Raw genomic sequence first — 15,288 nt, 5'->3', positions numbered from 1 at the left:
AATGCTCATCCTGGGAACATACTAAATGATGCATGCACACATCTGATAAAGGACTTGATGAGCAATCTATTAACAAAAAGCAGCACTCCTCTTCAAGCTGTACAGGAGAACAGTTTGTAATGCAGAAAACAATTTTGTGTCATTCCCAAGAAACAAGAGTCTTGTCCACCAAAGCGTGGAAGTTGATTGACCATCATTGCATACCTGAATGTGGATATATAGCAGAACAAATATCTTGCATTTCTCCCTCTTCAGCTAACGAGACATTTCATAAGTAAATCCTCTGTCCCTTTGGACAGTTTTTCAGATGTTATGAAAAAATATTAACTGTCTGGATTAAAAAAAAGAAAAACTTTTGAGGAGAAGCGAATCCACTCAAACACACTAAAGGCCAAGAAAGGTCCAGCAGAGAGAGAAAAGTAGCTTCTGTTTCTAGTGTGAATTCTTCCTCAGAGGTGAGTTACTGGAGAAAGACAGGTTGTCTTTTCTGGAACTGGAGCTGGTTAAGAAGTTCGTTTTTGCTGTCTTTTTTGGTCACAGTCCCACAGAAGCATTGTGAAAGAAAGGCAGGTGCTGGCAGCTGGGAGTTGGCCAAAGGCCAGCCAGGATGAGACTTACAGGAGTCCCTCACCTCCTTCTGTAGCCTGGCCTAAAAGAAGTAGGCAAGAGCTATAGAAGAGTCTTTCCCAAACAAATTTCCCAACAAGGTATATAGAGAATTTCAACCTTATCTTCTAAAATCCTGTCTACTGTTTTATCTGAGCAGCCACTGATGAGCTCAAAATAAGGTACCCAAACTGCCAAAATGGGCATCATGACTGAGTCCTTAACACCTGCCAGGGATGGTGGTGTCATATTTGTCAGAGTCCTCCTGGTATTGCAAAGATCTGGGTATTGCATCAGCTTCGCAAAGTCTGTGGGCTCCCTGAGGTACTCTGGTTCAGTTTCACTTTTCAGCTGTTGGCCCTCCTTGGGGATTTTTTGGTCAGGATTAGACACTCTGCTTGACTTTGCCTGTGGATGTTTTGATAGTAAATGGTGAGCACCTGCTCCTTCCTGGTTTTACCAGCCTCAGACTGGTCAGCAAACACGTATTCCTGAGACAAGGGAAACAGTTCTCCGAGGATCCCTCCTACAGCGTGCTTTACCTTCTGTACGTCCCTTGTCAGAATTTGTGATGCACCCTAAAATCTCAGATAATCTGAACCAAACCAGAAATAGTAGTTTCTCAGACACTGGCACAATGTTTTGGTTTACTGGGTTCTCCATTTGCTATGCGTTCGCACTAGATGTCTTGTCCCAGGTGCCTGTGTTTGGACTACTACTAGGTCCTCTTCTAGCAGAGGCACTTGATAGCCAGTGTCTGGAATGGGCTCCCTCCAGCTCCATGCTTTGCAGCACTTACTTGGAGGTAACTCCCACAGAGCGTACCCCTTGGGTAGGAGAGGTTGACAGAGGCCTAGAGGTTGGTCCTCCCTTTTTCTTTCCTTGAGTTATTTAAGAAGTAGTTATTTCTCAGCTATTTTGGGGTGAGCCAGTCATTCCCTACCTCCTTCTCTACCTCAACTGGATGCTCCTGTACTGGGTTTGCATGGCAAGGTTTTGGTAGTGGGGGGGCTACAGGGGTGGCTTCTGTGAGAAGCTGCTAGAAGCTTCCCCTATGTCCAACAGAGCCAATGCCAGCTGCCTCCAAGATGGACGCACCGCTGGCCAAGGCTGAGACAATCAGCGACGGTGGTAGCACCTCTGTGATAACATATTTAAGAAGGAGGGGGAAAAAAAACCCTAGGCAACTGCAGCTGGAGAGAGGAGTGAGAATATGTGAGAGAAACAACTTTGCAGACACCAAGGTCAGTGAAGAAGGAGGGGGAGGAGGTGCTCCAGGCGCCGGAGCAGAGATTCCCCTGCAGCCCGTGGTGAAGACCATGGTGAGGCAGGCTGTCCCCCTGCAGCCCATGGAGGTTAACGGTGGAGCAGATATCCACCTGCAGTCCGTGGAGGACCCCATGCTGGAGCAGGTGGATGCCCAAAGAAGGCTGTGACCCTGTGGGAATCCCATGCTGGAGCAGGCTTCTGGCAGGACCTGTGGCCCCGTGGAGAGAGGAGCCCACACTGGAGCAGGTTTGCTGGCAGGACTTGTGACCCTGGGGGGACCCACGCTGGAGCAGTCTGTTCCTGAAGGACTGTACCCCGTGGAAGTGACCCATGCTGGAGCAGTTAGTGAAGAACTGTAGCCCGTGGGAAGGACTCACGTTGGAGAAGTTCATGGAGGACTGTCTCCTGTGGGAGGGACCCCATGCTGGAGCAGGGGAAGAGTGTGAGGAGGCCTCCCCCTGAGGAGGAAGGAGTGGCAGAAATAACGTGTGATGAACTGACCGCAACCCCCATTCCCCGTCCCCCTGTGCCATTGAGGGGGGAGGAGGTAGAGAACTCAGGAGTAAAGTTGAGCCTGGGAAGAAGGGAGGGGTGGGGGGAAGGTGTTTTTAAGATTTAGTTTTTATTTCTCATCCTACTCCGATTTGATTGGTAATAAACTAATTTCCCCAAGTCGAGTCTGTTTTGCCTGTGACAGTAATTGCTGAGTGATCTCCCTGTCCTTATCTCGACCCATGAGCCTTTCATTATATTTTCTCCCCTGTCCAGCTGAGGAGGGGGAGTGATAGAGTGGCTTTGGTGGGCACCTGGCATCCAGCCAGGGTCAAACCACCACAACTCCTCAGTGTTGTTTAGTTAGAGTTGTGTTTTGTTGAGGTGTTTTTGGTTTGTTTTTTTTTTTTTACCTGTGGGCAGACTTCATCTTCCATAGTCTTGGTGCTACCATAGCCCTTCATTCCCAAGTCAGAGTTTCACAGGGGAACAGCTCAGGAAACATCAGTTCAGCCTCTGCAGAAGCTAACAAAACAGTCCACGTTTAGCCACTTTCAGATCAGTTTTCTCAGTTTTGGGATAAACAGCCAAGGCTGCTTGTCTGATTGAGGGTCTTTTTTGCTAGACACAATGTTAATGGGAATGTTATCTTGTGTCATTTCACATCTCTGTAATCGGAAGGGTATTGAAGGTAGATTCCTGATCCTAAAATGGTTGATGACTAAAGTCATTTTCATTCAGTGAAAAGTTGTAAGGCCAGAATTGACTCTCTTTATTGTGCGTTTTCCTGATGTGTGTGTGTAGAAGGGGAAGACAGGTTGTGGGTACTGCGAGTGTATAGTATCACCTCCCGCAGTTCTTAAGTGGTCATTTAATATCAGACATCTGGGCATGTTAGTAGCTGGACCTGTGCAAGGGCTATTCACCTGTGTATCTGCTGCTGCACAGTTTTCTGTCAGAAAATGGAAAAGTTGGGTGTCATTTTTATATCATAATCTGATGACTCTGCATTCTGTTTAAAACATCTAGATGTTAGCATTTGAGATGAATGAGTGTATGCCCTAATTTGGAGGAGAATTTATTCTTTTTGTCTTGGTTTATTCATAAGTTTTGTGTTTGTGGAAGTGTTCTGAAAGCAGGAAAATGTATATCCACCTGACAAGTATATGAATGAAATTGGGGAAATATCTACCAGCAAGCAACTCAGCCCCCTCTACCTCCAAGAAAAGGAAAATAAATTACATTTTGTTGAAATAGAAGGTCTTTTAAAGTTATTTCGTCCACAATACTTTTGGTTGTTGATTGGGGTGCTGTAGGGCTCTGTTTTCCTCCAGCCTACATGTAGCTGCTATTATCTTCTCTGCTTTGCGCATTGCTTAGGCTGCCAGGTCATAGATATCTATGCATAAGGGCTGTGCGTTATCACTCCCTTATCTTGAATTGCTAATAACTTTTGGCGACTTCGTGCGTACAGCCTTCCCCCAACACATACCTCTGGTGTTTAGCTATGAAATAAACTCAGCAAATTCCCTCCCCTTCTCTCTTCATACTTTCCCTTTCAGGCAATGAGGAAGGTGGGGCATGGATAAGACACTTGCTCCTCAGCAGGTGCCTCCTTAAAGTTTGCAGAGGTACTTTGTGAGTCACTGCCAGCTCTTGCCTCTAACAGTGAAGTGACATCCGTATCTGACTTGTATGCACCTGGGAGCATGATGGGCTCATATTGGAGTGCTCATGAGGTAAGAGTGCGAAAATTCAGACCATAATTCATTAGAAGCTGAAGATGACCTGAGGTGGGTTTGTGACTGGGATTCTTGTGCCTAGAAGAGGACTTGGGAGCTGTTAGTCCAAATTCATGTATGTATTTATTTACTTATTTATGTCAGGATGACTGATAGCTTTGCTGATATTGGCTGCCCTGTGGAGGCACTTTTGGTAGTGGAAGGAAGTTCAGCCACAGTGAGTGATTCATGTGGACGCTGGGAAGCAGCCTGAGGTGCCTCACAGGAGCTTGCTGTGGATTTGGGCTGAATCTGTGGTTTGATGCAAGCATTATGTAAATTGGGTTCTTCCACAGTGCAGCATCTGCCAGCTATGAGTGTAGTCACCCACTGTGCCCGGGTAGCTGTGCTAGCAGCCACCTGGTAGTGGTGTACACAGGAAGGTCACTGACTAAAAACAGTGATTAATCATGGACACAAAGATGGTCCTAATTTGATATTTGTGCATGACTGACACTCAAGAAAATCTTGATCTGCCTTTGTCCATAATCTCTGAGAATATTTTTTATTATTACTTTTTTTGTGGAACGTAACCAGGAGGGACAACCCTAAAACTGCCTGTTGGGCTCCAGGGAGTCAACATACTCTGTCCTATTCTCAGCTCTGAAATTAACCTGCTGTTTGACTATGAGCAAGTTATTTAATCATTCTGTGCCCTGCTTCCCCTGTTGTAAAATGGAGATTATAGACCTCCTTTCCATAACATGGATGTGTGTAAGCATAAGTGTGCATTGATGCTTGGAGACCTCAAATGTGGGATCCCCATGGCTTAAGAAATAAAAAGTGTGAATGTCTAACCAAACTGGTTAAAGAAACACTAAGGATCTACAGGTTCATCCTTTTGAAAGGAGGGGAGAGTAATGAACAGAGTCTGGCAATGGTCTTTGTGTGGAAAGTATGTGTACAAAACAAGGAATGGGACTGTCCTCTCTGCTCTTCCTCTTGCCCTTAACCACTGAAGCAGCCTCATGAGAAAGAGTAAAAGTAGACGCTTCTTGGTAATGGGGTAGCAGGAGAAATATTCCATCCAGAACCTGAATCCAGACAGAAGACATTAAAACAGGCTTTTCCTGTTTTAGAGTGAGACATAAAATACAGACCAAGGTCAGTTTATCATAATTCAAGAGTGACAGGGGAGTTTGTAACCAACTTCTCAGCTGGGTCAATTCCTAACTGGAAACAGGAGATGAGTGACATAATCCCCCTAAAGGGATTTAATGGAGTCATTTTGCTAGCAAAGAGTGGGAGAGGGATTAGGTAATGACTTCCAGTTGAAACAATAGCTAAAGTTTCAGGTACTAAAATGCAAGAATTAATAATTTGTTTGGGTTGTGTCTAGTTATTTGTCTTTCCTTCTGTGCTTGATGTTTCAGCTAATGAACCTTTTTGCAAATGTCCAGCATCTGGTTTGGGTGGGGAATTTTCATTAACATCTCTTCCTCAGCTGTTTTCTTTCCTGTAGGTTCTGCTGCATTTGTGCTGGCAGTACCTCACTCACTGAACAGTTTCATTTTACTCTGGGGTCATGATGCTTTTGAACATAGCTAAGACATTGAAATCTACAGCATCGTGATTACACGTTTTACCATTGATTGTTTCTGTTTCCTAGCAGTTCTTTGTATACCCTCATTCTCCTCTTCCTGACTGCAATAGCTGAACACCTCACAACCTTTCATGTATTTGCTCTTTACCATTTCTGGGAAAAGTTTCTGATAAAGATTTTAAATGGAAAGTTGGAATTTTTACTAAATACAATTATCTGAAGAAAATATTTGCTTTCCGTGTGAAATTTCAACTGTTCAAGAGAATTAAACTTATTTTATCTTTGTCTACAGATGTTTAATGGAGGTGTTTCTCATACGCGCTCGCTCTTTGCTAGCTTATTTTACCAGCTTAATCGTTGATTAAGATTTCTTTTAAATTAAAATGTCCTGTCATGTAATGCAAGCATTAATTTTATTTAAAACCATTTTACTATGATGTTGTCCATTTTACTATATTATCCATTTTACTGTTATTTCTTCCATCAATGACATATATACGCAGAGGAATATTTCCTCTTTTTCTGCCTCTTTTTTTAACTCTACATAGACATGGTTTTAACTTCCAAAGCAGTGCAAGTAGTTCATCTTCCAATTTTGCTGCATGTCTTTGAAAGTTGCAACACGCATTTATGTGAGGGCATGTTTTATGATGCAGAAACAATTCAATATTAATGCAATTAATTAGTAACATTGTCATTTTTCTGTAGAGTGAAGAATGTCCGTGCCACTCACTCTCTGTGAAAATCATAAGAATGAGAAATCTGAGAAAGGCAGATATGTGTGAGTATCACAGTCTTTCCTTGTGGTTCCCAGTAGCTCAGTTCTGAAAGCAGAGAACATAAGCAAGCACTGTAACTTGTATCTGTGTACGAAGTCTCACCATGGTTTCAAATATTGATGCATATTTGAATTTGGACTATTCTTAGAATACAGTTTTGTATAAACAATATCTTTCCGTTTATAGAAGGTTACTATTAGTGGAAATATCAAAGATCTACTGTGGTGTACTGTAAAGTATCTTAACTGCTAACAAGCTTCAGAGCCAGCTTTGCTGAACAAATTCAGCTGTTAATTCTCAGTTGCAGTTTTTGATGCACTGAGACGCAGGCTGCACCTCTGCTTTTTGACAAAAATGCCAGCACTGATGTCGAGTGGCTGCCAGAGCCTGTGGGGTAACATGGGAGCTTTGGTATCATCTTGTGTACCTGTCTGTTTTTTGCAGACAGCAGAAATACATACAGGCACCTCTGAATTTCTATTTGCTCAAAAAAAAAAAAAAGAAAAAAAGAAAGAGGAGCATTATATATCTTATTGTCAAACAACTTTTTTCTGTCAAATGTTTACTGAAATGTATTCGAAATATCAGACTTTCAAGGCAAAACCAGTACCATTGAAATGTTTCTGGGGACTTGGTGGAATGGGTGGAAGTGGAAGTGAAGAGAGAAAAATCTCAGCAGTTACTCAGATAGGAGAACAGGAGCTGAAGGTCAACTCAAATATCTGCCTCAGAGAGAAAGAACAAGGCAGGAATGCAATGGAAAAGAAGTGAATATTAAGTAAGACCAAGGGAACTCAGCAGGAGTATTTGCCTCCATGGAGATTACTGTTCAATTCTGGCTTTTCTGCTCTTGAGCCTAGAACAGGAATATTTCCTTTTCTTGAAAACAGCACATCTTCAGAGAAGAATGAAAGGATGGTTCGGTTCCCTCACTGTCTTTTTAATCTCAGCTGAACTGTTTTCTGGCATAAATGATACCAGCCCAAGGGAATGCTTAAGTTGCCCTGACAGCCAATAGCATCAACATAACCACGTACAGAGCTGATAACCAAATATCTGCCTCTGGCCCTAAAATCAGAGATGTTTATTTCTTTCTCAGCTTTTTATAATGATTGGAAATGACAGCCTTTACATTCTTAAGGACCAAAGAACTTCCAGAAATCCTTAGCTATTTATCTGAGCTCTTTATCCTTTATTAGTCTTTATCCTGTATCTTCATTTTGAGCAGATGTTTGACTGCCTGATTGCAGGTATGAAGCTATATCACTGGAGATTTGCTTCCAAAGCCAGATGTGAAGGAAGGTCTTTGCTGGCAAGAGCCAGAAGAAGCAGTGCTAGATGCCAGGGTCTGAGAGGAACAGCCTCGTCTATTCCCCATTCCAATGCCCTTTCTTTATTGTGCAACAGAGCACCACATTTTATTTTCCCCCTGAGAATCAGGAGCAAGTTACCTGTGGCACAGCAGAGAGCCAGTGAGATTTTATCTGCACTGTACCTGTATGATCTCTCAGAGCACTTAATTTTGTTAGTGGAGCCATGCCACGTGGTGTGATATACATCATAAGAAATGAGTCTGTGTTGAAAAGCATTAAATTGAATTAGAAAACCAGTGTGAGAGTGTAGTAGGAACCTTTATGTGGTGACCCTTCCATTCTTGACAAAAATGTTGTCCAGTGAGGTTTTAACACCTAAACAATGAGAGAAGTCCTCAGAGGAAGAGATCCAAAGGCACCCTTTGAAAAGCTCTGTCATGGAAGAAAGAGGTATTGGCATGTACAGCAAAGTTCACTTTGTAGTCTATACCAAGTTCAGAGTGGTTTAGGCTGAAGTGCATTTATAGGCAGTGAGACAAGTGGAGACTTTGAAAGCAAATTGGGGAATCCTAAACCATGCATTTCATTGCACATGAATAGAGTCACCTGAATGTAGCAACAATGATTTAAGAAGAAACTAAAGGTAACTAGTTAGGCCTACATATCTGTATTTCTGTAGATATTTATTTTCCCAGGATTAGTCTTTGCTCAAAAGTGATTTTTTTTTTTTTAAATATTTTTTTATGGGAATGTGTTTGTCATGTAATTAATGTATTTATTCAAATATTTGTAAATATTTGAAATATATTTGGCTCAAAATATATTTTAGGAAAAGATTCTATTTCCCACTCACATTTATTTGTTTTAATCACTATTTCTGCACAATTTAAAGTTGTTAAGAGAGACAGAGATGAGGACAGAGAGTTGAAAGATGGCACAGAAATAATTCAAACTGCAAAGAGCCATCAGGTCTTTGTTGGAGTCAGAGTCTGATTAGACCAAGCTGTGGTTTTTGGAAGACTGCCTGTCAAAGATGAGTATGCTTTGCTTTTCTTCAGCTGTGGCACTGCACAGCTGAAGTGTCCTCCTTGTGCAGAGGAACTGCTTACCCACAACCCACAGTGTCCATGCCTCCTTAGATCTTGCACACGTCATATAATATAGGACTTGGTTTTTTATTATAGGATAGCTGTGGCGATCATCTATAATCAGGATCTCCTGACCTTTTCCCTTTGCATCAGACAAAAGGTTGTATTGGTACATGGTGTGAGCATAATAACGAGAATCAGGCTACTAATCTGTGTTGAAATCTGATAGGAATAAGGCTTACTCATGAATCAGAAGGATTTGCTCCTACATTATGTAGGTTATCAGGCAACTACAATCTGAGTAGTACATATCATTCCCAAGACACAGCTGTTGCATTTTCTGGGCATGTTTGAGTTTGGCTGAATTTTCCCTGTCAAAAGTTGTAAGAATAGTTATACCAGACCAGTCCAAAGTTTCATCTGGATCGACAGTATGTCCCCAGAACTGGCCTATAATAAATGCTTTTGGGCAGAACAAACACTGAAGCATGCTTTTCCCTGCCCCACTCTCCCAAGAGACCTGTGATTCATGAGGTCTGTGGCTCAGAGATCTGGCTCCTGAGTCAAAAGTAGTGTTTACATTTAATTGCCATACCCCAAATGCTTGGCACTTGGAGGCCACTAAGGGATTTTACTTTGATATCTTTCAGCTCACTTTGCACTGGACAGGAACCCAGATGCTCTTTGTCAGTGTCATAGGAAAACACCAGGCCCAGTTTCAGGATGCTATTCTTTGGAGAGGTCTATATACTTATATTGCTAATTAAATAGTTAGGGACATTTCTTTTTTCTCTTCTTTACCTTGCACAGGCAGCAGAAATGCCTACTTGAGAAAAGCTAGTCCTTTTCAGGCTGGCCTGAAAAGGCCTTTTCTGCATATTAGTTAGGGTTAGCTCTTACACAAAGACAACTGCCCCCTTATATTTATTCCAAAAACAGCAGAAAACTTATCATTAACAGCTGCATGACTGCAGCTGTCTCTTGCTTTAAAATTACGAAAGCTTTGTGGCTGTCACAAACCTTCATAAATGCATCCACCATTTCTGCAAAATCGGTATTCACTGCCTGGATGGTGCTATTTCTCTGCAACTGTGAAGGATGGTATGTGGAGATTTTGGAGAGAAGTGTTTAATTGCCCATAGTCTGAACATAGATCATCCAACAGAGCTAGCCTGAGGCACTGGCAAAATAGGGAGCCATTGGCAGCATCAGGAGCAAGAGCCACAAGTTGAGGTGCCTGGGGTCTCCATGTTCCTGCACCCCCATTGCAGTGCACAGGGGCACAAGAACGGCTGCGCTGGATCAGATCAAAGGTCTCTTCTGCCCCGTGTTTGAGAGTGCCCAAAGGCAGGTGCCTGGGGAGGAGTTTGAGAGTAGAGTGAAAGTATATAGTGTGTGCTGTACAATGTTCTCTCCCAGCCTTTGATCACTTCAGAGTTGGTAACTTCCCAGGCCAAATACAGTTTTTCCATGAATGCAGCAACATCTCCAGTCTACTCTTGAACCTACATGAACTCTATGCATCAACAACAGTCTTTGTCCAGCCTCTGTTTTCCATGTCACAAAAACCTTTGCTGCAATGCCTCATCCTTGTAGTGGCAAAAATCAGTTTTGCCTTCACTGCTGAAAGGCCTTGAATTTGTTCTGCCATCCAATGACTTCCTATGATCTTCACTTGACTTTCCCTGTTAGCTGACATGGTGGAGATTGACTTTCAGAAGGCTTCCCACATGAGGGAAGGGATTGGTTGTTGTAAAACTCTTGTTTTCCAAGGGCTAGTCCACCAGCCAAGATCACTGGAAAAGGGCATAGCTTTCATCTTCAAGTACCCCCACCCATTTCTTCATAGAAGCCTTTGAAGGCCCCTTGAAGCCACCTTTATGCAGGGCTCTGCATTTCCACTGTTTAACCATGGGAGAGTTTCTTTATGGAGAGACTTCTCTGCTGGCCAAGTACCACTGCATTTCACCCTGTGTGCTGATTATAACAAGAACTAGACCCACGCTGTGTAAATTCCCCGGAGTAGATCTTGTTTTCAGCGTGGCTGCCCAGACCTGCCTCGCTGTGCACGGTCCCATTGGAGCACACCCGGTGCTTGCTGTTCCCAGAGGCTGCCACTGCAGTCACAGCAGGGCACGGGCTGCCTCGCACAGCTGGCAAATCTGATTTAGCATGGCCCTTTTCTTGGTGGCAGGGTTCTCTGATCATCCAGGAGGGAAAATAAATATCTTCTACACTGCAAATTCACACCTATGGGAGAGAAACCTGTTTGTTTCATGGGCTACAAGTGAAATATAAAGTAACATCTTCTACATACATGTATTTCACAGAAATATTCCCTTCAGGAGACAAAAAATGTCTTTAAAAATATTGGCTTGCCCTACTTTGTATTTAGCAAAGTCCAAGGCTCGAGAAAGCTTTTCCTGGAATGGCCTACAGCTACTTTTTTTTTTCTTTAATATGACAAGCTAATCTCAATCAGCATTCTCATTAGATAAAGCCTTAGGCTTGTCTTTAACTATAGTATTAAATCTGGGTCTTGTTAAATCTGAGCCTTGTTGCTATGTAATTTCATAGCAAACTCCCAATACTACACTGCCCATTGATTTTAAAAGTTGGAAGGCAGTATTACTGATGTTTTTCCTTGTATCACCTAAATCCTGTGTAACACCATCGTAATAACGAAATCCCTTTCATCGCCATGTTCTCCAAAGGAAACTATTGTGTGCGGAAAGGACTGATTGAAGACATGCACGCATTTCTGACTGTAGCACCGGTGTGAGGGGGCAGCAGCAGTCTTCGTGCAAAGAGGGCAGGCAGGAGGCATGGGCAGTACCAGCAGGCAGCTGCCTGGGCTGGCCAGTGCTGATGGCACATTTACTTTAGGGTGAAATTGCTTCCTTGTCAAAAAGACTGTGGTCACTGACTTTTGCTGAGGTTGACAGAAAACCTGGGAGGTCCTTTGAAAAAGAGCATTGGTGTCTTTTCAGGGCATCTCATCTAAGTTCCTGATTCCGCTGGCTGCTCAGACAGGCTGTCTTTGTGTTAACAGAGAGAAATCCTAAAAGCAGCCCAGGACAAATGCTTGGCAATAGCAATCTGCACAAGGACAGAGAATTAGTTACGTGGATAGCTGCCAAGTTGCAACAAGGCCTGTAAACAAGGATTTCCTAACTGGTTAAGAAACTGAAACAAACAGGTATAAAAGCAACTGTTAATCACTAGAAGCTCCTCCCTGTGATGTCATATCCTGAAGTGGGGCTTTTCTTACTGTGATTGTAAGCTGATTAGATCAAGATCAAGATCTAATTGCATAAGTACTAAGGTACCTGTCAAAATGGAGCCCTGGTTCTGACTGATGTTTATAACAACAAAGTCATAACCACAGTTAATAATATGAGTAAAAAATAAATGGATAATCTCAGTGAATATTATGTGAATCAACTTCACAGCTGCAGTTCTTAACAACGTCTGTTCCTTTCTATTCAATCTTCTCTTTGGTTTTATCTATTCATGTCATCCAAGTCTGCTCCCACTCTTCCTCAGTTCATTGCTACCATCTAAACACATGCGAAAACCTAGTTTCCCTCAGGTTACCCATTTTGTGTTCTCTAGTCTAAGAGATTATTTCCAGGTTTTTCCCTTTCTCAAGTCTTTGATGGCCATGATGGAGTGTAGTGTATATTGTATTGTATGCAATTCTATTGTATTGTATACATGGTAAGAAGTGTGGAGACAAAAAGCCTGCTCTGTGCCTTGATAGCAGCATAAGTTGCCACTAAAAAGGACAATGCTATGTATAATCAAGGAGCTCATTAATATGTTATTTGTTTACGGTTCTTGGTCAGGGCACCTCCTGACAGCTGTGGAAATAATTGCATCTCTACTGCTAGGTATCAGTGGATTGTATGTAGGTACAGATGCATCTTCTTGCAGCCATGCTGGCTTCTGTATACTTCTGTGCGCAAGAACAGAAAGCTGTTCTGGCGGTTAAAGGTATTATGTGCACTGTTCCCCCATGACTTCCTTCAGATTCTTGGTGTAACCTTGGAGAAGATGAGTTTCCTCAAAACCTTAGTTCCTCATCTCTAAGGCAAGGACTTCAGCAAAGGCATTAGGAGCCTCATAGGGGCATTAGGAGGATGAACTGATTACTGGCTGAAGGACTGGTAAAAGGAGTAAATAACCTTAGGTAAATGTTAGGCTTATCTCTGTCTCAAAGGCAAAGGTGGGAGCAGCTACCGTGCTCTAATACTGTACCAGCACAGGTGGTATTGCAGCTGTTGTCCTTCATTGAACACGGATGATCTTTAAAGCCTTTTGTGATGGTACTACATGTTCCTAGTAGACTTCATTATCCTCTTGTTTAGAGGAGGCTTCTAGTTAATAAGTGGCTAAATTATTTTATAATTATTTTATAATTTTTTAAAACGTCAAACCCTGTTTTAAAACAGGTTCGAAAAGGGTGGAGGCAATGGAAAGGAACAAGGGAGAAGCCTGGGTGAAGAAGAGAGGCTGGAATGAGTAGGTGATGATGACAGCAATGTAGGACCACACGGTGCTTTGAGAGGACACAGGTCCATGCAGCGATTCATGACCCTTCACTCCTGCTCTGCCATTTGGCTTGCAGAGTTAAAAGACAGTGGCAGACTCTGCTCAGGATGTGACTTTCTAGTTTGCACTTGGAAAGTTCCGGCAGACCTGGATGGATGTTTCTGCAAAAGCTGAGACGCGTTTCATGAAGTGCTGTGCTAATAAATAACACAGATAGCACAAGACTAGCATGCAGTTTCTTTCAAACTTATGTAACCAATTTCAGCAGTTGTCAACAGATAATAATGATGAAGTATGTGCTTTGATTTCTGAATAGGCTTTCTATACTTACAAATTTCCTTGGGCTGAGCTGTGTAACACCTCACCACTTAGGAAAGTAAGCTGAGCATTGCCTTTTCCCATGCTTACAGTCTCCTACCTCTTCTTAGAAGTTATTGTACCTTGGCATTTTTGATCATCCTTGATAAGGACCATATTTTACTCTATATCCTGCTTACTGTTGCACAACGATGTGTTGAGTTTAAGACCAAAGTGTACTTTGCTTGACACTGAACAGTAACTACAAATTGAATATCAGCAGATCTGTGTTTACAGTACTATTAGTTGTTAATTGGACATTCAAAGAAGTTCATAAATAATATGAAGATTGATAACAGACATTTACTTATTGCAGGAATTGCTTCAGGATTTTTGAGGTATTCCTTTGATGAGGAGAAGGTGGTACAACTTCTCATCTTCAGTATTTTATTGTGAAAAATACATTTACACGCATTTTTGTTCATTGGTTCCCAATAGATTTTCTTATACACTGTTAAAGAACCTGCAGAACCTGTTCTAGTTCTGTCCTGGTTGTTCTGATTTCATCAAGACAGCAATATCTGCAGTTCATCCAGTCATGCATTAAGCAGTGTGACTGATATCTGTAATCAGTGATTCATTCTTTCCTGTACCCTCTGAGCAGAGACCTCTTTTGTTTTATGCATCTGTGCTCTCTTAGTGTTCTTTCACATGTGTCTAGATGAGTGCTGCTGAGGTGAGCTGTACGCTAAAAGCAGAATGCGATAAGGCTTGTGGTATGTCTTAGTCCCCGTGGAGGTTTATTCTGAAGACTCAGAGCAGTGCCAGGGAAAGCCTTGCCCGCAGGAGAGATTCACAGAGCTTGAGGACCTTCATCAGCAATGGTCTCCAGAGAGGAGCTTCAGGCAAACTTTTTGCTGAACCAAGGACATTGATTACCTTGCAGATAAGAACCAAGAACCCAGATGTGATTTGCTGTTATGTGGGAGGCCAACATAAAGTAGAGAGACTAGATTTAACATGGCTGTGATAGTCCGCATTGCTGAAAAAACACATGAGAGTGTCCATGTGAGACTGTGGCTTATCTCTTGGACACTTTGTATGACTGTATCCTCAGCAGAAGCCAATAAAGTAGTGCTGCAGTAGCAGCCAGTGAAGGTTAAAAGTAAGATTCACTCACAAATGTTGGTGCTGGTGCTTGCATCATATTCTGCTATTAAATTGGCAGTCTTTTGGAATGTCTGCCTAGCAAAGGTATTAATCTTTTCCTATTTGTTCAGGACCAGTCTTGACTGCCCTTTTTTAAAGAATTCCCTTTCAGTTCAAGAATGAAAACTAGACAAAAGAGGTCTTGGGTATAAGTGTTCCTTGTAAGTCAGATATATCTATTCTTAATGCTTTCATTCATTCTTACTCACAGGAAAGTTGCTGTAGACTGTTAGATCAGTTAGGAGTCCTGCAGGACTCCAGCCAGAATATGAACTCATTTAATTTCACTGAGAAAAAAGGATTAGTTGTAGTCTTGTGATAAAAGACAGTCCGGAGGCTGTGTGTTTATCTGTGGCT

At 42.3% G+C, this 15,288-nt stretch overlaps 1 protein-coding gene across 1 annotated transcript in view; it reads left to right on the top strand.

Moving 5' to 3' along the window:
* The first annotated feature begins 4,076 nt into the window (after window positions 1-4,076).
* The window catches only part of LOC127017412 (cytosolic phospholipase A2 epsilon-like), a 35,975-nt gene continuing 24,763 nt past the window's right edge, over window positions 4,077-15,288 (top strand). Inside the window, exons 1-2 of the mRNA XM_050898452.1 lie at window positions 4,077-4,106; window positions 6,400-6,472. Of these exons, the coding sequence (XP_050754409.1) occupies window positions 4,077-4,106; window positions 6,400-6,472 (103 nt within the window). The remainder of the gene's footprint in view (window positions 4,107-6,399; window positions 6,473-15,288) is intronic.

This window comes from Gymnogyps californianus, chromosome 5 (assembly GCF_018139145.2).
Source record: "Gymnogyps californianus isolate 813 chromosome 5, ASM1813914v2, whole genome shotgun sequence".
In the NCBI taxonomy this organism is placed as follows: Eukaryota; Metazoa; Chordata; class Aves; order Accipitriformes; family Cathartidae; genus Gymnogyps; species Gymnogyps californianus.
This window is presented reverse-complemented; position numbering and strand designations above follow the sequence as displayed.